General features: G+C 44.1%; 1 protein-coding gene across 1 annotated transcript in view; it reads right to left on the bottom strand.

Moving 5' to 3' along the window:
* LOC118510004 overlaps positions 1-26,522 on the bottom strand; it is a 181,204-nt gene that overhangs the window by 46,535 nt on the left and 108,147 nt on the right. Inside the window, exon 4 of the mRNA XM_036051389.1 lies at positions 20,273-25,438. Coding sequence (XP_035907282.1) covers positions 20,273-21,460 — 1,188 coding nt within the window. The 5' untranslated portion in view covers positions 21,461-25,438. The remainder of the gene's footprint in view (positions 1-20,272; positions 25,439-26,522) is intronic.

The following is a 26,522-nucleotide window of genomic DNA, read 5'->3' as shown; positions in this document are numbered from 1 at the left end:
ATCGTAAAAATTACCACAAAGAAACCGTAAACAGACAAGTATTTAAATGTGATTTAAATTTTTTTAAAGAAATACATCAAGATTAAAAAAAAACACTTAAAAAACGAAAAAAGGTCCAATTGCTGTCCAATCAATACATTCAGATACATCAAGAAGAGAAAAGAAAGAGACACTGAAAACATCTAATCCACAGAGCACATTAAGATACCGCAGAGCACACAGTTGAAGGTTGAAGCATTGAACATAGCACAGTAATGCGACGAAATAGGAAGGTGAGAGAAAAACAAAACATGGCGACAGAACAATGAAGTGAAAAAATAGGAGAAAATACTGCGTGAAGGATAGGAAGGATGCGAGTGAGAAGGCAGTGAGTGCGTCCAGAGATCCAAAGCGAAAACGAACGAGCGAGCGAGCGAGAGAGCGAGCATCAGTGTGTGTGTGTGTTGTGTGGGGTTGTGTGTGTTCGTGCAGATAGTGAAGTAGTGGAAGAGCTTACAGAGAGAGAGAGATAGAGTGATAGTGGAGTAAGAGACGGTGATAGTGTTTTGAAGGGGTAATAGAGGCGAGAGGGATAGAGAGCGATAGAGAGGGAAGAATAGCTTGTTGATACATTTATTGGTTGGTTGTTTTTTTATCGTTTGGTAATGTAATAATGGTTAGAGTAGAGTACTTTTTTTTGTTAATAAAATTAAATGAAAATCATACCCAAGATACTGGTGGGAATGGTGGATACGGTGGAATTTCTTTGGTTGCAACATTGCTTGGTATCTCACCCTTTCCTTTCTTCAAACGTGATACACGTTGCTTTGATCTTAGCATCAAAGCCGCCTGCATTTTGATTTTTTATATTCTTGTTTCGTTTCCTGGTTTAAAAAAAGGGTCGAGTAGAACTACTACTCGGTTTGTTTTTCTCCTTATCTCTGGCACTTCCTCTTGCTTCCTTAGCTTTCCCTTTTTTTTCCGCTTGCTCGGTTTTGGTTGGGCAAGCTCCTATCGCTTCAGTAGAAGATGTTCCGATATCTTACGCGCATACGACGTTCTTCCTGTGTGTATTCGTGTTTCTTGTGTGAATGTATGTGTGTGTATAGGAGTGAAAGTGGGGTATGTATTTTGTTTGTTCGTTTTACTCCTAACTATATGCTTCACCTTCCGTTTTGTAAGATTTAAACTTTAAATATGCGCTTGCTTTACTTTTGTATTCGTGTTTGTAACTTTTTTTCCCGTTACACTACCGTTATGCGTTACCCTTTTTTGTCTGACTTTAATTGATTTAGTTGTATAAAAAATAGATTCTCCTTCCTCTAATTTCCTTTGCTTGTTTGGTGTGTGTGTGTTGGTGTGTATGTGAGAGAGCGTGTTTGTTTGTTTCCTCGGTTTTCTTCGCCCCTTATCTGGTTGTGTTACTCTCTGATTAACAATTGATTACTAGTGGTTTCAGTGGTGGTATTTCATTGTTCTTGATTCCATATAGATGACGATTGTTCGTTTCATTAATTCCTTATCGATTTCGTTTTGTTTTTTGCTGTGTGTTCAATATTTCCACGGTAGATTCCTTTCTGAGCTGTTGGTTCATGCGCTTTTTCCATCATTCTTTCGTTCAATTCGTTCACTTTCAAATTCCAACTGATGCTTGGCGGCGGTGATTAGGATAAAAGACAGTACCCGAACCGAGAACCGCGATTAGCGAACCGGACCGAATCTGAATCGTTCGGTTTGTAACGAACGCGTAACAAGTCGATACCCGCGAGTTGAAGGATATTTTTGGGGAGCGATCACACAGTTTCCTGGTGCGTTCGGTATCCTTCCATTTGCAAACCATTGAAGAGGGTATTCCTTTTGATCCTGGGCGAGTAGTGCGTAGTGCCGCTGCTGCTACTCAGACGATCGGAGATCCTCAATCATCATCCTGCTGGCACCGTTGACGATTTTGATTAGATTTTTCTTTCAGGCACTCGTCGCTCACTAGCCGGCGCTTAATACATTTTTTTTATGTACACGAAACGGAAACGAAAACTTTCGAACACACAAACTTTGCGCTCAGCTTACACACACGCACGACTCGACACCCGCGTATCACGCACAAACATACAAACATACACGGAAACGGAAATGCATACACGCACACGCAACACAGCACCCGGGAAATATTTTCCGTTAACTTTTAGCTTCGTTTCTCACACGTACGTGTCACTAAGGCGTTGCTCACCACCGGAGGAGCCCGGTCGGCTCCTCGTGTTCTATTAGTCCGCTTGCACCGGCGACGCACAAACACTGTGGCACTGTGGTCGCTCTCGTCGTCACTTTCTTCTGCCTCTTCTGCCCCCTCGTCTTCGTCACCGACGGCTTCTTCTTCGCGGCTTCTTGTTTGAATGGCGTTTAGTGTCGCTAGGGTTATCATTATCACTGGCGCTTTGCTTTAATTGACACCGGCTCGTAGGTAGAGGAAGATAGATAGACCGAGAAACGAAGCGATGAAAGAGTGAAGCAGTAGAAGGTGAATCGAATCGAATGACTTTCGGGCCGAAAGGGACCCGGAGAGAATTGGCTTGGAAGGGGGAGGCGGGTAGATTAGTGCACGATCCTGGCTTTAACTTCTGTTATCCTGCGACTACACCACGCCGGCAGCTTTCATCACTCGGCACATTGCATATCGAAACGGAAACACACTCAACACAAACCGAGATAATCCGGGAACTGCTATGTACACGAGAGCGATCGAGAGGGAGAAGCTCACCGGACTCTTCAGAGACGCACCTCACTCGTTTCGGCAGTGTTGCAGGCTGAACGTGTTGCACCGCGTTCAGGGTCGATGTGGTTGTGTAGCACTGTTGAAGGCAGCCCGGAAGCTACCGGATCAGCATCAACATTTTGTCTGCTTTCCTGCCAGAGGGCGGCTCAATTCGTAGAATCACATCGCACACATCTTGCCGTCATCGGTGGCTGGATACTTTTTTCTTTTTGCATCACGTTATTGCCCGTTCAGTGTTGCACCTTTTTCCGCATATTGATTGTGTGGTGCGGAAATTCGTACAGAACGGTAAACTTGAGCACTTGCTTTGCTTTAACCATTTTCGATACTTTAACTGTCACTGTGTGAGAGCAGATGAGCACTGGTGATTGATTACTGCCGATGACAGTCTTTCTGTGATGAGAATGTGATGTGGTTATAATTTAGTGGAGAATGCATACAATTTATCCGAATTGAATTTCAGATTGACAGTACTGGAGAAAGAATGCGTCAGTCAAGTTCAGTATTGTACGTTGAAATTGCTTCGGCCTGACCCCGGCCTGTGAGTTTAAGGTTCGGAATTGATAAAATGAGGATTTAATCAGATAAAATAGATAACACAAATAAGAGAGTTGATTACTTGAATGCCAACTTGAAAAAGCACCAACAATTTGCTTTCCCTGAATGGTTTAATTTTTTATTTTGTTTCCAAACAGAGGAGATTCCACATTGGAAGAGTTTTTATAATAAAATTGCATCGTTTTACATTTTGTTTTTTTTTTTAAATATTTTTATTAAAAGTATGACGGCTAGACGCCGTATAGTCTCTATTTGATTTTGTCTAGGATATTTTCTAACAGTCAAAAATGACTGAAGGTTAACCATTTAAATAGAAGAGAATTAAAGAACCAAATTGAAAGCGGAATGATGAAGAGAAGACAGAAATAACTAGAGCTACGAACATCAGACGGGTACATATTTATTCTTATAACTTCGTACTCTTGTCACTCTTCTCACTATTAATAGCCTTTTCGTAATGATGTTGATAGTTTCATGGTTTCTAGGCATTAATCATCAAGTGCCAGCAGATGAGTTCCTGTTTCCAGGACTGGAATACAAGGTTGTTTTAGGTTTATTTTTGTCATATTTAATGGATTGTCATTCTTATACACCAAAACTAATACGTGAAAGAGATAAGAATAGTAAATTACTTATTTCATATAAATAGTAAGTCGGAAGTTCTTTGTTTTTCTTTTCGTATAAGCATACAAAATGCAATTTTCTTTAAATATAAATACGTTAAGTGCCATCCATATGTTTGTTAATGAAATTTTGACCTTAAAAAATCAAAACAATTTTTTTTTCTACATGAAAAGTTGCAAATAATTTGCGTCTTCCATCTTAATAAAAAAAACAACAGTAAAAACTTAGCGTTAAATTGGGTCAAAGTCAAGGATAGTTGTAAACAATTTTCGCCACGGCATTCCTATGCGCCAACGTATACAGTTCGATGGCAAACCAGGCATGGAATGGCGGCAACTAATGAAACAAAGAAGTTGGCCAGCTTAATCGGTTCCAATGTAATCTGATTACTGTTTAGAAAATCCAATTAAACTTTTTAATATCCTTTGTTCCGATGGGCCAGCAAAACAAACGCCAAACGATACTTATTCGGTTGTTTGGCGAGTGTTACAAATAGGGTTCGCGGGTTGCGAGCGGTGGCAACAGCTTCTCGCCATGCTTGTGAGCAATGTTCTTTGACTACGCAAACTAAGAAAAGTGTACCTTTGGAAGTTGGTGTGGCTTATTGTTATGAAAATCACCGGGCGCCTCCATTCGAGTTTTATACGGCACCAGGCGTCTCCATCGGTAAAATCTATCGTAAGTGAAGACTTGTGGAATGTCTTTTAGTTAAAAACATTAACTTATCTTTGAATTCAAGGTGCAATGTGTGTTTAGAATGAGTGCACAAATAGTATAAAAGGTATTCGATGCGCCTCAGTCCAATACATAAAATTGCACCATTTGCAATCCCTGCACTAATCGTGAAACATCAAAAGATCGATTCCTTTTCTGCAGACAAATTTCCTGTGCCAGGAAAATCAAACCTCATCTAACGAGCTGACATGAAATCGGACCCAACAACCATTTCATCGCCCTGACAAAATCTGCTGACCCATGAAATAAACTACCAAGACGATCCGTTCTCGCTCGCTACACGAACGAGTTGCTTGGTTGGGAAATTTTGATGTAGCACACTAGGTGTGTTGTTGCTAGCACGGTAGTTTGTTGCTGTTATTGTTTGTTGCTACATGCTGCACTTTTCAGCGTACAAGTCGGCCAAGTGAGAATGCGAAAGGGGACAACGGTGCTGCATCCGGTCCTGGGACAGGTTCCCAATTTTTGCCACCTTTAGCAAAAACAGAAAATCGAAACTCGGATGAAACGTGACTAGCTTGCGTAGTCAGTGCACGATTCTTCCGGAATCCTTGGAATCGATGCAAAGACGGTGATGATGATGATGACGATGACGATGGGAATGATGAAAATGATAACAGATGGACGACAATGGTTAGAGTTGGACGATTACCAAGGAGGTTGAACCGGGATACCTGATGCACTGGCAGATTTGAGGTAAGAAAATGAAAACGCAATGCATTGCAAACGTAGCGTGGTGAACAAGGGAAACAAACGAACGGAACGATGAAACTAGATAGCTGTACGCTAAGGTCGAATAGGGCTGTGCTGTGTCAGCAAAAATCGAACGTTTGAAAACGGAAATGAAGTGTTTCGAGCCCGCTGGTGTAAATCGAACACTGAACATCGGTGGCCTGGGAGCCGATAGAGTCGATAATTTATTTTTTCCATTTTCCATTTTGGGCCACTCGGCCCAGGTCGGGTCGAAATTCCCGTAAAGCTCTTTGTGAACAAGCACTAGTTGCAAAACCAGACTGGGCAAAGGTGACATTGAGCTTAATTCCATAAATATTTACAAGAGTGTGAACGAAACCGGTCGGGACCGATGGGCTGGGACGGTCCTTACGTGTAAAAGCTTATAATCTGGGCTTTGTTATGAAAGCTGGTAGGAAACAGCTCAAGAGACCGTACCTCGTAAATGGGTAAATTGTAAATTGAGATTTAGATGTAGCAAGAGAAGGAACAAGTCTCTCCTTGTGGCGGTAAAAAGAGCAAACAACCAATGGAGAAAGGCCCAATCATGTACAATAATGTGTGTTAAAGCGTTTAGAGAATTTGTCGCAAAAAAATCATATCGGAGAAGCTTGTCAGAAGATACGGATATCAACTTCATTGGGTACTTGGGATTTGTTCCCATTTCAATTAGAAAATAGTGCTTTATAGTGTAATTGTGTTCAATTAAATTGATTTGGCTGCTTTAACTTGATAGTCCTATACTTAGTCTAGATAAATAAACTGATTTAAATAAATTTGATTTATATTCGATTGAAAAGCATTGCAGAGATAAGAAAGTTTAAATTAATATAAGAGTTAAATGAGAGAATGGTGTATGTTTTATATTTGCTGTACACCCAACATGGCTAAAGTATTATCTACGCAATACAAATCTATTATGACAACACATTTTTTCCAAGAGAATGTGTACTAAGCTTCCAAATGGTACCTATGCGTGTCTCCATATGTTATACTTTTATGTCTCATCATGTCACTTGCCGGTGTCTCACTAATCCTCACTCCATCCTCTGTGTTACCCTTATTCACCGGAGCTAATACCGTCGTGTGAAAAGTGTGGCGAATGTTGGCAACTGACTAAAAAATAGTTTACAATACCCCGTAGCTCCAACGCTTTTCATCAGCCAACGACGAAGACGTGCCTATGTGTGAAACCGTGGAAGTGATAGCACCGACGGAGTTTTCACACGGCACTAGGCGCCTCCATCTCAAGAGGAACCATACACCGGGTGCCAAAAATAGTGCCGGGGGAGGAAGCTAAGAGGGCGAGGGAGAGAGAGAGAGAGAGAGAGCGAGAGGGAGAGAGAAAAAAAGCTAAATTTATCATCTCCTACACACGCGGCGTTGATGCTGGATGGTACAACCATTGGCCGTAAGTGGCTCGAGTCAGTAAGCCAAAAAATGATAAATTGCATTGTGCGCCACACGAGGGATCGCCGTTCCGGGATGGCAGTACGGGCAGAAAAACAGTTTGTTTACAGCGTTTTGCCTTCGTGGTAAGCTTGTTTGCGCATTTAAGGATCTGCCCGTGGATCTATCCGGCGGCAAGGCGTATTTAAACCACGAACACTGCGAAATACCAACTGGTGCCAGGGATAATGTCGGAAGAATCATTTGTTTGCCTCGTGCTGGGCTGGAAGATAGTTAGGATAATACGGATCCTCTTTCTGCCACACACCTTCCCGTTCCCATCGGACAATGCTCCTGAAGCAATTCGCCCGAGACCCCTGGGGTAGCGATAGCTGAGGAGCAAATTGAAACTGTACCAACTCGAAAATCCGTCCGTTTGTTGGAGCAAGTTGGATAAGTTAAAGTAACGAACACTCTTACTCATCCGGAGTTTTGTGCAAGGCTGAGAGCATAAGACCAAGGCAAAGGGCTACGTTTGATTGGGGGATCAAGGGATGTAGGGTTTGAGCAAATATCCAAGCAAACAACCGAACAAACAGCACTCTCACAGGTTGCCCAAGAGAAAGCCTTACGGTTACGGTGGTTCTACGAGTCGGCCAGGCCGGTAATTTATGCTTCCATGTCTGCTGATGTTTACTTGATCAGGAATATTAGTAAGAAAGATGCATTCTCATTGTTGGGCAAATTTGGTGAAACAGAAGTTTGTTTGGTGTTGTTACAAATGGTCCGTTACATTATTGAACACTTGCAAAACTTCTCCAAAAAAGCAAGAATTTTCCGACTTGTTTCGTTGTGAAAGAATTAAAACCTTTGTATAACTACAATAATAAAAAGAAAACCCTTTTAGTCTATCTCTAAACGTTGCTCATCCGAAGATGACTAGAAGAAACTACCTATCATCCTACACATCGATTCATGAAGAGCAACCGATGGATATGAATAATGATCGTCAAAGATCCTGCGCTTTTCCCCACAGACCGAAACTAATTTGCTTCCATATTGTACTTCAGCGACAAACCATCTGCCAAAACTTTCACAATATTGGTTCCGGGTTTTTTTGTTCGGTTCGTCACTTCCCATGGTCGATGCCGACCGACAAACACAAACATCTCTTCCCTCCAATACCTACAGACGTGGCGCTCTTCTGGCACCCATAAGGATACATGTTTGTGATGAATCATTTCTCGTGCAAGCGAAGGACGAGGTTCGCTTTTAAGCTCGCTTTCACACCTACAATGTTTCAAATCGGATTGCATTTGGCTAAGCGAATATGATTTGAAGTTGGTGTGGGAATGTAAAAAGCTGTAGGGAACATAAAGAAAAAAATGGAAATTATCCCCATGCACTCCACGCTGGGATGCATTAATCCTAATGAAAACGGTTCTTACATTATCGATTGCCGATTGCGCTCCGAGTTAACGAATTCTGAGAACGTCATTCAGCGGAGGTTTGTTATTTGGCACGGCTCTATCGGTAGCGCCGAGAGACAGCGAGCGAGCGAGAAAGGGAAAACTAATCTCACTAATGTCTTTTTTTCCTGCCGATGCGATGCCGAAGTGCTCCACGCGGGATTCATTAGACTTCGGATGCTGGATATCGAAATGATACCGTACCGAGGGAGAAGGAAGGATCTCGTATTTAATATAATCACTGCTGACGGTGGAACCGTTTGGAAAACTTTCATCCCGTAATCGGTACAGCAACAGATCCGATTCGGGGTATCTGTCCCGGGTAGGCTCTCATTGGGTTATCTGAGCGGCTGACTTAATTAAAGGGGATTCGACTAGTCTGCCATCGGAATCGCTTCCCAAGACCCCAAAGTAGTTCTTTGATGGAGAATATATGAAAGGAATAAGATAACGTGTTCCAACAACTTGACGTTCATCCATGGTATTAGAAGTTTCTTTGGATTATTTTAAGATGAAGATGGCTGTAATGATAGTACGTGTTGCTTTTTTTCCTGCTAGTTTGGTCTTCATTTACGACAGAACAAGAAATTGTGAGATTACTCCAAGCTTTCGAGTTGTTATTAATATTGTAGACTTTATTTCCTCAATGCTCAATGATGTTGTAAATTATCTCAAGAAAAACTCTCCCTGCTTAAAGTATCCTATTCAGTACATTAGAAATGTTTGTAAAATGGACGAAAATTTAATGAAGAAGTTTAACAATTTCGTATTATATTTTTGTTTTATAGGTGTGCTTTATATTGTTAATGACTGTTTTCGCTCAAAATAATTAAAAAATATATTTAAATTTTGATTAAAGATAGAGCAGTCACCTAAGGCTTAGTTTAGTCCCACATAGCACTAGCACATTAATCAATCTCAAACCGACCATCCGTCCGTAGGTTGGTTTAGCGAGCCCAGCCTAGACAGTGATAGTTGACGAACGAAAGAAAATGGAACGCCTCCTAAAGGTTGGTGTGTGCCATATGTCATGCCGCCTCCTAATACCTTGGGCGGTACGGTTGCACCGGTTTTGCTCGATTCGCACTCACTCTCCATTTTCTGGAGCATACCGTGCCCTGCTGAAATCACGTCTCCATTGCGCCACGAACAAGGATTACCAAACGATGACAAGGTGGCAACAGTTTCCCACGACCCTTCCCGAGTTGTTTCTTCCCCATTTTTCCACGTCACACGTTGAATGACAGGCGCAACCGTACCATCTCGGATGGGTTTTGGTGTTGTGAATAGGAGCAAAAAAAAAAACTGTTCATAGAGAGAGAGAGAGCGCGAGTGCTACGGGAAAGATCTCGAACACAGGTTGAATGGGAAGAACGGCGGATGGAAAATATGTTTGCATTAGTGCTTTTCAATTCGCATAATGTAATACCGTTTTCTACATACAATTACGCCTTGTTCACTGCACTCGCTTCACACATGTTTGAATGAGGCTGTGTGTGTGTGTGTGTGTGTTTTCGGTAAAAAGTTTTGAACTTTTTTTGCAAACTCTACGACCGAGTCGACGTCGTCCGTTCTGCTCTATTCTTGGTTCCATACCATCATGTGCTTGCCGTTTGTGAGCTGATCGTTGCTGTAGTTGCAACCGCATGTGGCTTAGTAAATTGTATGTGTGTGTGTGTGTGTTAGTGCGCGAGTGTAGTTTTATCGCTGAGTATCCATCATCTGGGCAAGGCGACCACAGTGTCAGAAGTGATGATTTTTGTGCTCGTGAAAAGTGGTTAAAGCATGATAAAAACTGTGTCGCTCAAGCTTGTTATTTATACTAGCTGAGTGGATAAGTAACTTTGAACGAATTTTTTGATACATTTTCTAGAAAAACTCAAACTTTTTATAATATTTTTTAAAATAAGTTTGGCATTTTTGGCTGAGACTAAGTTATATTTTATTTAGACACTTACAATGATGACCAAAATTGTATACCTTATCTCCGAGCAAAATTATAGCAGGATTTGTTTCAGGCCCTATCGTTGATACTAATTTTAGTAGATCACCATAGCCCAGCTTCTTCTTCCTTGGCACTACAACCTCCAGAGGTCTCGGCCTGCCATTTCTGGCTTTCTGTGACTTGATTTTACCCGTAGTAAAGTAGTCAGCCTTACGTACGGGGAGGCGGTCTAGATGGGATTTGAACCCCGGTCCTGCCGTGTGAAGGCCGGCGCCACTGTCAACTCGGCCACCGGACCGCCCCAAACCAAAACCCAGCATCACTATATAATCTCAATTTAAAATTAGGTTACACTATGATCTATGACAGATCAACTATGATCAACTATGAACTATGAGTACTGTTAAACTTCGTCAAATCGTTATTGGTGGAGATACTTTACACTAAATATGCTACTGGAACATTGTCTTTGGAATAGATTTCGTCATCAGATAAGTTCTTCAAGAATCAAAAAGCCAAATTAGCTACCCATTTTCCGAGAGAACAGTAAAGGAAACTCGAGGTTTTTTGGGTTATTATTCTCTGCTAATCTCATTATGCATGTAGAAGAGCTGACGTTATGCATGTGTGTGGCAGGATTAGCTACAAATTATCTTTAGTTAATGACTTTAACCCAAAAATTGTTATGAAGAGCTAAGACGAACTAGAAATTTAAATAAATCAACATCTTCTATAGAATAATTTGATTTATAATATGGCAATCCTAATATATAACTTTTGATTCAACATTATTAACAACAATAACACATCTATTTGGTCAACTTTATCAAAACTTTTATAAAAACTTATCATTTCGAACCCACAGTAAGCATGCGGCTGCGTCGATGCTTTAATGCTGCTTGACCAAGATCACCTTAACCTACCGATGGGATAGAAGCAGGTACTGGGAAAACTCGTCTCACATCCGGCCCCATTTTCTCCGAATGGCCTTGCCTCCCACAACCCACGCTGCTCCCACTCACACTGAAATGCATTTCAGCAAGCGTACGCGCGCGTTCTGAGACGCGCCTGCCGGAGCATTCGCATCACAGTCACATATCGTGCTGATATTTGAGTGAAGTTTCTGCTTCCGGTACCGGGAGAGATATTACGTCGAGCAGCCCGGGAATGACCTTCGTGCGAAGGCTAGCACGAGGGCTTTGCGGGTGCATGTGCATGCATGCATGCAGCGTTCGCTTTCCCATCTCTTCCGTCGTACATCTCGGTTCGGTGTCGGGGTCTTTCGGGCAAGTGGCCAAAGTTTTTCCCCTGCCGTCGGGGCACGGTGGGTTGGGCGAGTGTGCGCGGAAAAGTTGGAAGATTGGGAGGACTCTGGTGTGCAATTTGAGCGCTTGTTTTGAAGCTTCGCTACACTCACCCACACGTCTGGTACTGAGCGTGGGGCAAAGTCTCGCGACCGGCCGCATTACCCTGACAGCGCAAGTCCCTGTGTGCAAGTGTAATGGTTACACGGGGAGGCAGACCGGTACCAGGAGGGAACATTTTTCCCATTTCGTGTGCCATTTTTTTTCGCTTATTTTGTTGCTCTTCCTAACTGAATCGGAACATTTCTCATTTCTTTGCCCATTTATTTCTCTTGGCTGCATTTGATATGAGCCAGCGTGGTGGCAGCACCGGTGCGCTGTTCGGTGAGTTGAAATGAAGATGCGAAAGGAAGGCATCTGGGGGCAGTGGGTGTGGTATCGGTTACCGGTGCTCGCAAGCAGATAGGAGGAAATGTTTTGCAGTGATTTATCGATTTTCACCCGCGCAGGATGATGAGGTTGTTCGAGGTTTGAGCCGGGTGCGCCACACGACGAGGAAAGTGTTGTACCCGCATTTTTGGGAACCACTTTTGCCAATAAAGAAGACTGTGGCTTCCTTCGCCGGTGGAGGCCGTTTTGGCGCAGGTGTGCTTTCGCGTACGTTCGGATTATGGAGGGTTACGGTTCGTTGAAGCTTTCCCATGAGTGTGTATGTGTGCGTGTGTGGGTTTGTGAGTGATGGTTAAGGGTGCAGCGATTGGAGCGCATTGTTTTATTAGCGGGAGTGTGTAACAGATTGAAGCAGTGTGAACATTCCTAACTGAATCAGGAGGCTATCGACAAAACAGTGTCTGTGAAAATGAGTTTAAATATTCAGCAGACGGCCAGCTCTCAGCATCTTTCTGTGGTGAATTTCTCAATCTGAATAATTTACATTGTTATGTTGGTTGTTGAGGAATCATAAATTTCATTCTTTAAACTATAAAACCGAGATGCAACTTTGGGCGAAAGTAATCAATTGAGAAAAGTGTAGTAATTTATTGTAAATTGTTGTGTTAAATCATATCTAATGGGAACATTGAGTATAAAGAAGAATCTAATGATTTTTCTGTTGCCACTACAGAAGGTCAACAGTTCACAAAAGTGTTAAAGCCAACATTTATTAAAATTTCAAAAATGCTTAAATCTTTTTAAATTTTGTGTGTTGATTACTTGTCCAGATTTTCTTCTTGTGGTAAATCTTGGAAAAGACTGGCTTATTTAGAATTCCAACCAAGTTTAACAGGTTTGTAAGTAGGGCCTGTGTGAGGAAGATTAACTTGCCTGTCTTCACTGAAATCTTGCAATAGAGAGAGGCCCATCCGAGACTCGATGGTTAAATCAGCTATTGTAAATCAATCCAAATCCTGGCATATGCTGATGACAGCAACAGAAGCTTACTGAAGGATCAAGCAAGCACCTCTGATTGAAGATTAACGAGCCGCAAAGTAAAATGATGGTGGCATCACCAGTGGCCCTGCTTGCAAACACTGATTTCAGGACTGACTATTCAGCTACTGGTAAAATCAAGTCACAGAAGACTAGAAATGGCAGGCCGATATCTTTCGAGTTTTTCGTAAGCTTCGTCTATCTGGGTTCAAAAATCTGCATCGATAACAACTTAGATCCTGAGTTATTTTCAAGGATTCTCTCCTTCTTCACTCAAAACATCTGTTGCGACACACAGAAACTTTTAACTGTATAGAACATTCATAGTCCCAGTACTTACATACACACTGTAGGATCGGCGATCAAATCCCTTCCAGACCGTCTCTTCGTACGCGGGACTGACTATCAAGCCACGAAACAGAATAGCAGAAATGACAAGCAGAGGTTCGAGGTTGTTGTGCCAACGAAGAAGATGAAGTACTCATAAAAAGCCTTTTTAACATAGACTCTGTCTGAACCCTATTTGCCGCGCTGAAGGGCAAGATAATCATAAAGATCAAGGATCCGTTACAAGGAACCTCACGATTTACCTCAGAATAGTATCGGACGACCCAGCCCATAAAGTCTTTGGACCGTCCACATGGAGAGGCGTGGTAGCATCAAATTACAAGTAGATTGTTTCTTAAGTTTTAATTGTTGACCATCCTCAATTTAAAACAGCAAAGCTCGAACATTATTTGACGCTTTTTCTCAATTTTCATGATTCTCTACAAACACTACCTGTTTGAAACGCTTCGCTGAAGCTAAAGTTGTTTAAACTATCATGACAAGCATGAGCGAAACACAGCAGCAGCATCAAAATTCCCCACAGGACTCGGATTCAATTGACACTTTTTGATACTTTGAATGTGATAAAACCGAAGGCAAACTATCGCCAGCGTCCCAACATGAGTTCGGCATAGCAAGATACTACGATACAATACCACGCTCTTTCGATAAACCGGGATGTACGGGTTTTTTGTGTGTTCTCCTCACCCCGAAGCAGGGACGCAGTATGCTTTGCTTCTCGCTTACTGCTATACTATGTACAACCGAAAAACACTTTCCCGGCCAGGCTTCGATCCATCCGAATCTATTTGGGAGTGTTCCAGGGAACCACACAGCAAGTTGCAAATTTGCAAGTGAAATGTTGCCATCACGTGATTTGCACCTCGCTCGTACACACCCAGCTCGGTCCGTTTTTTTTTCTCCTGGCGAGTGACAACACACGGACAGCACCGTGTGGCAAGAGATTTGTCGTTCCGTTCTGCAAAACGACCAGACAGACGCAACCGGGATCGGTGTTTTCGCGCGTCGGAGAAATCTAAAGGATGCACGGAGTTTAAGAAGATGCTTTAGTTTTGCATTTTGCATTCGGAAGCAGGAAGGAGTAGCTCGGTCGTTTCGCCATCACTCAAACTGTGACACATCGCAAACTGTGTGTGTGTGTGTGTGTATGAGCGTGAGTGCTATTTTCCCATCCCATTCATCCTTAGAAAAAAAAGCGGTAAAGAGGTCAAAGGCATGCTGTCTGCCTAGCGCTAGTGATGAATGTTTGTGGCTTTCCAATGTGGCTGCTGCTTTGCACTGACGAGCAGCGTGGGCCGAAACAGCAGCGAAACAGCAGCGAAATCCTGGCCCGTGTCCGTGTGTGACATGGTGAAAGTGTGCAATAATCATAAAACAACTACCGACATGCATGCGACGCGTTCTGGCTGTCGTGTGCTGTCAGTAAAGTGACAATGGAGTGAAAAGCAAAAATGGTAGGAAATGCTCCAGTATCGCGTTTTTGTCCTGCTCGTACCTTTTGTTGTCATGTGTTGGTGAAAAATGTTGGGCAAAATGAGGAAAGTGGCCACAGTTCGTGCATATTAATTGTACTGTTTCTCACACCCATTCAAGGCCCATTTGCGGTGGCGCGTGTTCGTGTGTGTCGCGTGTGTGCCAGCAAGCTCACGAGCAATTGTTTGCCATTCACAATTCACCATATGCAGGGGAAAATGTGTGAGTGGGTCGGGTTGGCTTCTCGCTTGCACACGGCGAAGGCCACACCACACGCTGCAAGGACACACCGGGCAGCTGGCTAGATGTTCGTGTGGTGTAGCGTTGCTCTGTAGTTTCCTGTTGTTGTCGCCGGTCCGTTCTAGTCCGTCCGTCAATTCAATCATTTGCGAGCTTCATAAAACCGAACCGTAAAACGGTTCCAATGAAGCACGGTGTCGTTCCGCGGCACGCGTGGAAGTGCTCTCGGAGGACTGGTTGGAGCTGTATTTCATTTCTTTGACAACTGTGTAGTACGAACCCAAGGCAACGCTGCAGCTGGATGAAAATCATGCTGTGCCAGTGATCAGTGATGGTGCACTGCCGAGGACAGCATCGAAGCGTTGAGTGAAACGTTTCCATATTTTATATGGCGAATCTTTTCGTTTTTTTTCGGGGGGTAGTTCTTCTCTATTTGTTGTTTGTCTGCTCCATTGAATGGAGATTTTGATGGACTTTGGTTTAGTCTGGGAGAAGGCCGTTCGTCGGTGGCACACTGCACGAAACTGGAGCAAGGTTTGCGCTGGCACGGTTCCGCACTACTACGCAGTACCGAACAGAAGGAAGGAAGGAAGGAAAAAAGAATAAATAACGAATCAGGAAGCACTGGTTGAAAGTGGAGAGAAAATAAAACTGGCAGACGAGCGTAACGGTCCCCAGACGAGCTTGCAGGATGGATTGCAGTTAGTGTTTCTGTTGGTTTTGTGTGTTTCTGTCCCGGGCGAGCCGAGAACGCTCTATTCAACGCGTATCAGCCTGGGAGATGTTCACAGGGATTGCAAATTATTGCTTACAGAAAAGGCGCTGAGCTTTAAAAAACGTTGAAGTCCCTGTGCCTGGCGTTGCATAACGGGAACATAGATCTGGTTTTTGTTTGGCTTTATTAAAGGAGTTTTCAATTGATTGAAAATGGAGCTCGTAGTTCAACAACGATATGTTTGTGTTTTGAAGACATTTCCATAGAATTTTTGATTTATAAAAAAAGTATCATATCCAGTTACGGGTACAATCTGGTCATGTAAATTGTAAACCGCTGGTCGAGACTGTTGGAGGTTGTAGTCATTTAGGCGGTTGTTCCTTTCTGGTAGAACTAAATACCACATGGAGAGGTCTTAGAAGTCCTGTGGTCCGTGAAAGGCAGGATCGCCTGATGCCTTGAGATTAGTTAAAATATGATTTAAAATTCTGAAGCTCCTCAATAGTAGTTAAATTAAATACCAATTAAATACGCTTATGAACATTTCCATGCCCGTAAAATACTCTTCGAAAAATCAGCATAAATAGCCTATTAAAAACGCAATTTGTTCAACTCGAAAATCAGGATATTTAATTAAAACAATATTAATGTCACTGCAGGAGGCACTACACGGTGAGCTTTATGGTCCCCATTTCTTATTGCTTGCTAAAACCTTCATGCGCGCCCTTACACGATTCTTCATTAGCTGAAATAATGTGGAGCGGAGCTAGAATCGCTAGGAATGTGCAATATTTCCCGCAGCGGCACTCAGTCCCACAGTGACTGAGACCAAGGTAAGGGTTTGGCATGGTCACGCTAAAGGCTGACCACCGTTTACCACCGTTGGTGGACACCGCTCGATCGGCCCGGTGTGACTCCGAGCTTTGGAAACGCAAACCGAAGATTAATGTTGACCATCGCGTGTGTGTGTAATTAAAGCAACATTAATCACTATCACTCGGTATCCCGCGCACGGTGGTGACTTTTGCAATCGTCATTTTGAAAGCGCTCGGTTGACGAGCGACAGGCTTTAAACGGGAAGGAGAAATTTAATAAAAGTTCCGTTTAAATGCCGGACAAGAAATAACTCAAATTAAGGATAATGTGAACACCACTTATTAACCACGATGACAAATATTTATTCCACGTAAGACTTCAGAATAATTTTTGCATGCCTTTAACCTTTCAATATTTAATATACTTAATTGCGTCACGTTCAGGTTAAGTTTGTTTGAGTAAACATAAATTGAAAAGTTTGAATTGAACATTTTTCCGCCATAGAAACATTCCACTATCAGCTCGCGCTCGTTAGCATGTCAGAGAGATTTGCATTCGCTAGGCACGTTCGTGTCTCGCTACCACCGGAAGGATAGGGCCATGGCCTGTCTTCATCATCAAACCGGTACGCTTTCGTCAATCACCCCGGGAAGGAAGTGCCAACTGCATCGAAATCTCGGAAATGAAGCAAAACGGTCGGCTGAACCAAGCCGTGAGGTCGTTTCCGCCTTGCGTGCGATAATGACGCGGATCGATGCAGGCTGCACGCCGTTGGTTCGTAATTGAAAAAGTTAGCAACGACCGATCCGTTCCGATTTCGGTACGCTTTAAATGAACCCGCATCGAAGGGAGGATAGGCAGCAACCGGAGTACTGCGAGCCATCATCCTCTGGATGAGCAGCATTAATGTTTTCCATTTCATTAGATTTCGTCCATAGAAATACGGAGTACGGCGGTTCGGTTGGAGGTTCTGGTACGGAATGGGCAAACCGCAACCACAAAGCTATTCAAACCCTGTGCCAAGAGGAAGAGGGTTCAAAACCAAAGGACACAGGACATTCGAAATGTTACACAAGAGCTTGAACTTTCGCTTCGGTTGAACAATAGAATGAGCCGCTTTCCTGGATGCCCTACATTCAGCATCGCAGGATGCCATGATGACGACCATTGAACGGGGTCCTTCTTTTGAAACGGCAATGAAATGGACCACGGCAGGAGATGGGCAAACTGGCAGCAGGTCAGGATAATGTAATAGGCCGGAAGAGCAGATAGCCAGGGGGAGCTGAGCAACTGCCGGTTGGTCCGTTGTACCTTTGAAAACCGATCCGATAAGTACCTTTACTATCGCTCCGTTCCCGCATCAACGGGTAGAGCGAGCTGCCCCTCTTTGCGCCTGCAGGTTATGCAGAATGACAATGTGCTCGGTAGGTAATGGTCAAACTTACGATGATTATGTTGTTGAAGACTGGACAAGTTGAAGCGTTCCGTGTGGTTGAACCAGCTGTTTGGAAACGTTTTGCACTGCTGTTGATTTAGGATGACGCTGCCAGGATACATGGTTTGTTTCGTAGACAATGAAACAGGAGAATGCTTCGAGCGTTACTGCATGTTTCGCTTAAATTTAGTACACCATTTTAGAAGAGATAGTCAATCCTGGCATAACGATTTCAATCAGGTCGATTGATTTATTTCTTTTGCAAAATAGGGGAAGTATTTGGTGATTTTTAATTTTTGTAATAGGATCAAGACGATTCTATTGAATAAAAGACATATAAAATTATTGATAATTGGTAAATAAATTGAGAAGACTGAAGAAGAACTTGGGTATAAGGTAAGGTTCCTGAGATGACGAAATATCTTGGTAGATGAGGCTCCTGGTTACTTTTCATTGGTCCTACCAATTTTTCACCTGAATAATTTTTCTTACAATGGTTCAATAAAATAAAGGAAGTCAATACACGCCTCCCGTATAATCCCCATTAAATAAGGAAAGGGTTGTAGCACACGCAGTCAGTTGTAATTTCGTAACAACAGAGGTGCATATTCAAAAGGCAAAAACATCAAAAGCCCACATGAACCCATCAAAATATCAACCAGAATTTGATACCAATTCCGATCGACATGTGCTCTTAAACAATTTCACATCCCCATCACGAGCCCGAGGAACGTGATGTGGCGTCGTAAACTAAACGAACTCAAAACTGCGCTTTAGACATTCGTACCCCGTTCCGCGTGGGGCAGGCAAATCGAAAGCCTTTCCCAAAAGCTAACCACCGTACTTTTGGATGCACTTCGAACGAGCACCCGGTCAATGGAATCGAATGGGAATGGTTATTCGCAGTAAAAGTATGAAATGGGATTTGCAGGGAGCACAAAATGGGCTAGGGAAGGAAAAATCATTTCCCATACAAAAGCTCTCAATCAACGAAGCGCCAACGAAGGGCTCAATTGAGTGCCTGTGAGCCTCTTCATTGCAAGCCAACCCCGGGTCACCTTCCCCGTGGTTTGTCTTTACCGTCGAGTGATGATACTTTATTACGTACCACATAATATGCTTTCATGCGAGCATAAATACATTCAATTACGTGCTCTCATTCGCTGCCGTTGTTCGAAGTGGTTCGCTGGTAAGCGACCATAGGGCAACTCGAGAATCGGGTTTTTTATTATTATTGTTATTATGATCACCAACCCGGGTGCTCCACGGTGCACCTCCGTCACATGAGGAAGGCTTTTAAGGAGTGGAGTGGTTCTCTATGTCCCGATACGAATCGATTCCAGACGAAGAATCGTGGTACCATCGGTTGAAGATATATTCGACGGCGGTACAGGATGCAGCTTGATTTACGCTAACGAATAAAAACGGCCTCCTGCTCCTGACAGTGGAGTTGTACATGACGCGTTGGAGGAATGGGGTTTCAAGCTGTTTCCCGATGGATCCTTCCCTGGATCGGGTAAGATTGTTTCCAATGTATCTGTTTTCCCCCGGTGTTTCGCTCACCGAGTGAGGTGCCCCACAATCGGACACCCTGATGGCCTGGAGTTGGTGAGTATCGGTGCCGCTACCTCCATCGGGAAGTGGAAGCCTGGTGCACAAGAACCTTTAGAACGAACGATCCGATACGTTCATATAATAAACGCCAGCATAAAAGGAAGGCGATTGTGATTTATCATTTTGATAGCGTTCCACTTTTTGCGGTGTGCCCCAACACTGCGAAGGAAGCTGAAAGAGCTGAATCGTTTTGCAGAATTTAGATAGCATCTTGCGGGCTATCTGGTCGGTTGTGAAATGGCTGTAAAGATGAAAGCGTAATATGTTTTTTTTTCTGCCCAAGAAAACCTCGATCTGATGATAAGTTATCCGTTATGGAATCCCGGAGGCGTTCCGGTGGTGTTTAAAATGAAGACTCAGCGTATCCTCAATGAATTCAGTGTGAAGCATCGGAATCGTCGAAGAGACATAATATTCAATATGGTGTAGATGAAGATAAAGTTGGCGATAATCTGTGAATTGAGTGCGACGTTGAAAGGCACTATGTGACGGGCATGATTGAGATAGGAGTGAATTTACATGGTTATGAGAGGGGAACTTTTTGTCTACACCATCTCACGCAATTCTAAACAAATGAGGCATATTCTGTTCAGAGAAAAATTATTATTACTTACAACACCGCACACATTAGTACCTGGCGACTTGCTACGAAGACATTTTTGCGGAATCTCTTAAAAGTTCTGAAGAATGCTTCTTACCTCGAACTGATCACAGGTACACACACCGTACTGGCGATGATCACACTCGCAGCAGTAGTACTCCGAGTCCCACTTGGGCACCTGCTGGTGGCCGGGTGTGGTAGTGGTCGTGGAATGGCCACCACCCCCATTCGGCACACTGCCGGTCCCCGGCGGGAAGAACACATCGTCCGGATGATACTGATGGTGCGGATGCTGGGCGTTGTTTATTGTCGTCGCGTTGTAGAACTGTTCCTCGAACGGATCGAGCTTGCGGCCCCGGTACACGCTACACTTGCGCTCGAGCGCACCGGGCGTCGGGCTGGTCAGCGGATGGGCCTCCTCGTCGTCCGTCAGCACCAACGGTTTCAGTCCGAGTCGCCCGGGGGGTGTAGCCTGCGGTGTGGCAGGTGTAATGATGATCGGATCGTTCGGTATCTGCAGCGTCAGCGGTTGCGTGACTCCACTTTCGCCCTCCTCCTGACCCGAGATGCCCACCTTATCGAGATGCTGCTGTGAGTGATGGTGAAGGTGTTGCTGTTGCTGCAACAGTAGGTGATGGTGGTGGTGACCACCATGGTGAGGTTCGGTACCTGCCGACTCTCCAAATCCGAGCTTTGGTGTTTGCGGTGGTGTAAGATCTTGCTGGGCCTGAGACACCAGCGGTAGTGTGGCGGTGGCCGACTTTGTAAGCTGCTGCCGACGTACCAGCTTATCGTACTCGCGGAACCCAGTCGGTTTCGGCATCGGAGGAAAGGACGCTCCCGAAGCGGGCGGATGTCCGGAAGGTCCAGCACCGTGCAGATGACACGGATGCGGAACACCTCCCTGTGCCGCATGGTGATGGTGATGATGGTGGTGGGCGTGTCCCGGGCCACCTATGTGTGGTGCGTGAGCATGGGCCACCGGACCACCGGTATAGGACGCGCAGGGCTGATCACCGAACTTGTGGTGCGGATGTTGCTGGTCCGACCCGGGTATGCTGGTGTAGCCCGCACTAAGCTTCCGGTGGTGCTGATGGGGAGCCCGCAGATAGGACGCCGGTAGCTGGTGGAAGTGTTTGCTCTTGGTCGGCGTCGTGGCCGCCTTCGCCGCGAGCTTCTCCCGCAGTATCTGCTGATTGGTGGCCTTGTTTTTTGTGTTCTGCTGGGCCTGCTTCTTGCGCGCCTGGCGTGACGCCAGCGAGGCGCCACCTGCTGCTGCATACATCTTGCGCTTGCGTTCTTACCAGCACGGACTGCACTGTCGATTAGGAGGGGTCGCTGCTGCTGCTGCTGCTGCTGCTACTACTACTACGACGGCTACTGCTGCTAACACCACCACCGACAACGACGACGGCGACAACGATGGCGCAGTGTCGCATCCACAACAATAACAACAAACAGTGATAACAACAACAATGATAACAGCAATAATAACGACGACAATGCCGGCGATGATGAGGTCGGGCCCGGAAGCAGGTGTATTGGGGGCGGGGGTGGGGTTTTGGGAAACTTGTTAGCGCCCAGTTGGTGTTGTGCTGCTGCAAAGCTTCAGAGCAGCAGAGCGAATTTGCGACTTTATTCCTTCTTCAAGACAAGTCCGGTAGATTGGTTTCGGCTAGCCTACTTGCGTGATGGTGGGACTCGTACACAGCTTTCGCACGGTGTTTACGTGTGTGTTTGTTTATGTTGTCGTTTGACAGCTGTCGACTAGTGGTAGTTGACAGCTCTACGATGAAAGTGATCACGGATGGGATGGATAACGGCGCGGATAGGATTGATTGGTAATAGATACTAAGCACAGTGAGTAAACCACCTATACGCATACAATAATACGGATGCAACTCGTACTTTCGCTACACCTCCAGACGGCTGCTACTGGTTGATCAATTCATGCATCGGGCTAGCAAAATAGCATTGGCTGAGAAAGTCATTCAGCACGCGTTACGCTTATTAGACGGTATCGGTTGTTTTTCCTTTTGGCGATTGATTAGCTCCAGCAAAAGACACTTGCAACGAGTACTACTACTTGACACTGACGCTGACTATACGCTTATCGTTTAAGATTGTTGCCGCAGGAGCATGTACTACAATAAACACACAGACACAAACGCACCCCTCTTTTTCTTTGGGGCTGAGCGCTCTATCGTTTATCTCTTGCCTGTTTATATTTGTTGTTTTTCTCTCTCTGTAGACAGTTATCAAAAAATGCTTATCGGTGCACTAGGTGCTGGATTTGGGTAAGTATCTTGCACTAATGTGTTACGTACGTGTTTGTGTTATATCTCTGTGAGTGTGTGTTTGAATGTTGTGTATCCTTGTGCTGTTCCGTTTGTTGCAAGTATTTATTAGCAAGGAGGTGTAAGAAAAAATCTTGCCTCACCTTGTCTAGCTATATAACTTATAGTTTGACGTTAATGTACTACCGTAAACTATCGAGTGGGTTTTGTTACAAGTGTGCTTGAATGATGTGTTGCATGGAAAGGATCAGTTGAGCGAGCTCTCTCAAAATTATAGCCCCTCCCTTCCGCTGTTCTTTCCGCCCTTCCGTTTCGCTCTGATAAAGAGGGCACTGTGGGAGATGTGAAGACAGACGCCTGTGCGTGTGTGTGTGTGCGTGTGTGAGAAAGAGTTAGGTTTGGGAGCCAAATATGGTAAATGTCACATACAGTTTTCTAGCAGGTTTACCTTTCCTAAAAACAACACAGACACAGTCACAGTCAAAGCCTTTGTTTTTGCCTCTAAGGAGTAAACGATACAAAAAACACGTCGGTTCCACGTGTGTACGTTTCCTGCTTTCGCCAGGTATTAGTTAAGCCCGCTAGTTGCATGCAGCTTATACAGTAAGTATACGTAATATGTTTCCCATCGATGTTTGCCTACAACATTCAGCTACCGGTTAGTGATTAGTGTTGCTTGGGTAGTTTCCTATACACACGCGGCACAGCATAGTTTACAGAGAGCAGGTGCAGGATAGAATTTCATCGTGACGGTTACATTCCCAACCGCCTGAAGACTGATTGTAGGCCAGGATAAAAATAATGAAAAATGAAAATACCTTCCTTTCGTACAGATTTCGCGTACCGTTTAGATGGGGTAAGATAATTTCTAAATTCCTCCCCACAATAAACTCGCCTTTGTAACCTAACCTAAACGCTTCAACCAACACCGGTTGCAGTTCGTATAAAACAATTACCAAAAGTATGACAAACCGTTACCGAGCGATACCAACATGATAATAATAAGGACATGCAACGGGTTTTCGCTTTGTGCTAGATAAATGATTCCTTCCTTCACGTAACTATCGCTCTGCTTACAAAAGGTAACATTGTACAACAATATTTGCTAATTCTCTACTGTACCGCCACTTTAGCGAACAGCTCCTGTTTCAGTGCGTTTTCAAAAATGTTTGCAGAACCTTGAATTGAAATGTGCGTCCAAAAAAGGGTTTGTCTGCTCTCGGTTTCCTTTTCTTGTTTTGCGCTATCAACAACAAACAGCATTCTATCATTCGGTTAGCTTATATGTGTTTATATTGTTCGTCTGTGATTTGGTTTCGATTGCGGACACCCACAATTCTACTCGCTGCATTCTTAATCTCTTTATTGTTTTTTTTTGTGATTGAATGTTGGTATGACCTATAACATGAGTCCGGCAAGAAACCTAACATCATCGATCGATTCGTTCGAAAATGAAATCCAACTTGGCCGCCAGCTTGAGCGTAACGTTGTGTCAAAATTGTGGCCTCGTGCATTCGAAAAGGTGCATAGTGTGCTGTTACTGTTGCTTATTCGCTGCACACTTGTGTCCGCTCGAATGCTTACTCAAATCCCTTACTGGTAAGAATAATTATTTGTATTAGTCACATCCTGCATCGGCTCTTGGTAAGGTAAAGGTACTTCTTCGCACTCACTTCGCTGTTGCTCCGGAAGTTGTCTGCCCCCTTGCTTCTTTCTTTTAACATTCATAAAAAAAGTTCAATGATATTACTGCTAGCTAGGCACCACTGCTACGGTATGCGCAAACGTTCGTGGTTTTAATCGCATTCGTTTCGACGAATTCTGCTACGGTTGCGATTTAGTCGTGCCCCATTGTGTTGCCTGGGTAGTGTGCTTGGTTGTCTGTTACATTCGCATATGTTCTAACTAAAAAAACATACTACCACAACCGCACGATTGTTCAGATCAGATACGGGATCGTGGCTCTCCACCCGTCATTCAATTCCAATCCGCTCATATTGTCCTGTGTTATTTCTTGCTTTGTGATTCCTGTCCTGTCCTGTGCTTCGAACAGTTCCTCGACAATAAAACGTGTAGCAAACGAGAAAAGAATATCAAAAATTGTACCTTAAAATATTTCTCAAGAAGCGTACGCAATTGCTTTTTGTCTGGGTGTGTATGTGTGGCTGGCTGGAGGGGGTTTATTCATAAAAATTTGAAGTTTGTGCTACACCTCTTGGTACGCGGTACGGTTGTAACTAATTTCAAATGCTGTCCCTGTTGTTTTTGGTAACTTTGTATAAGAAAATACGTGTGCAAAATATGTGGACGTTTGGTAGCTTAGAATAGAGAAAAGAAGATTAAGGAAATGCAAGATTCCTGTACCGTTTACAATTCCGTGAAATTTGTTTAGGGGGCTATTTGTTTCACACTGGCGGTTATTGTGGTGAATCTCTCTGCTCTTAGCTTGCGGGTTCTTTTGATCGATAAAATATCTATCAAGCGTATAGGTTTCCTGTTCATTCAATTCCCTTAACTGGCATTGATCATCTTTGGAGCGTGCTAAATCTCGCGTAAATCTTGGACACACTTGTAAATAGTCCTCTTTTTCCGGTCGTGAGTACTTTTATTTCAGAGTGACTGTTTCGACGTATAAAATGGTTCGGTTTCGATGGAGCGCACCGTGTTAGATATGGTATGTTGTCTTGTTGTCTAGTGCCAGCCCATGGTTTGTCGAGTGCCCATCAAGAGGGTAACAGTCGATCTTGCGAATGGTTAGCCGACCGTTTTCAGTGCCATGCAATCGTACCGGTAGCGTATAGGTGATTGTTCTTCGATGGTGTGCTTAGCACGTGGGGACAATTTGTTAGAAAAGGAGTATTTGGAAAGGACATTGGGTGTGGTGTTTCATTACGGACGAAGTTGAAGTTGACGATCACTGGAATGGAGATGTCTCGGCGAAATTTACTACAGTTGTGGCTGGAAAGCTGGTTAAGGAAAAAAAAGCAAATTATTTAGTAATACGTAATACATTTTATCGATGGAAATTGCGTGAGTTGGTGTAGGTTGGGAAAAAGGGATAATGATATGGCGCAGTTTTGAAGCTGTATTGACTTTTTGACGATTCTCTACCTCAATGAGGACAGTTGATAAAAGTATTAACGAAATTGTTTCACAGTTAATGCCTTTCATGAAGAGGTTTTGTTTTTAAATACACATTCTAGTAGCTGATAGCCACCTCCAGATCACATTCGCTTCCCACTGTGTGGTTCGTCGACACAAATTACGTCTCGTGCAATGCCCTCTCCAGCGTAATCGTGTTCCTCATCATTATGCTCACTCATCCTCTCGCCGTTCGACCGTCAATTCCGGACCGGTACGGCGGAATGTGACTTCCCGCGGAGTGGAGAAATAAATCAAATCACGAAAAAATCCCTTCAGTCCCGCTCTGGGTCATTCGTTTTTCGTGAGAACACTTTAGTGTGTAGTTGTTATGTTGTGTTACTTTTTTCCAACTCCCCAAAACGTATGAGTGTGTGAGTGTGAAAGTGTTCGTTTGTGGTAAATAACTGGAAAACCCACCACACACACAAGCTCCACGTGCCACGTCACGTACCCATCAATCGTGCCACTAGGCAGCTTTATGACCGCAATTTGGACAGCTCCCCTGTACGGACGCTTCCCTGGCCCCGGGCTCGGATCTTGGTGGCGAGGTTTTGTTGTTCTTTTTTTGGAGGCTCCACTTCTGAACAGTGTTCCCACGAAACGCTCCACAATCCTCATGGCGATGGTGTTTGAGGATATTTTCAGCTACTTAGCGCAAATGAAAATGTCTACGGCTCCACGCGCGCACTCGTTCTCTCTCGTTCGCACACATCGATACGATGTCGTCACCACCGTCATCATTTAATGGGATGGTGCTTGAGAAAAAAAGGGGTACAAAAAACGGTCGGAAGTGTGAGACGTGCCGGAGTGTTGGACCATATCATGAATAATGAATATTGTTCACACGCTGGTTCGCGCTAGACCGGCCACGAAGGTTTGCACCGACGGTTGATCGTTGCTCCGGCG

The sequence above is a fragment of the Anopheles stephensi genome, chromosome 3 (genome assembly GCF_013141755.1).
Source record: "Anopheles stephensi strain Indian chromosome 3, UCI_ANSTEP_V1.0, whole genome shotgun sequence".
Taxonomy (NCBI): Eukaryota; Metazoa; Arthropoda; class Insecta; order Diptera; family Culicidae; genus Anopheles; species Anopheles stephensi.
The sequence above is the reverse complement of the archived record's forward strand: the minus strand, read 5'-3'. Positions and strand labels throughout refer to the sequence as shown.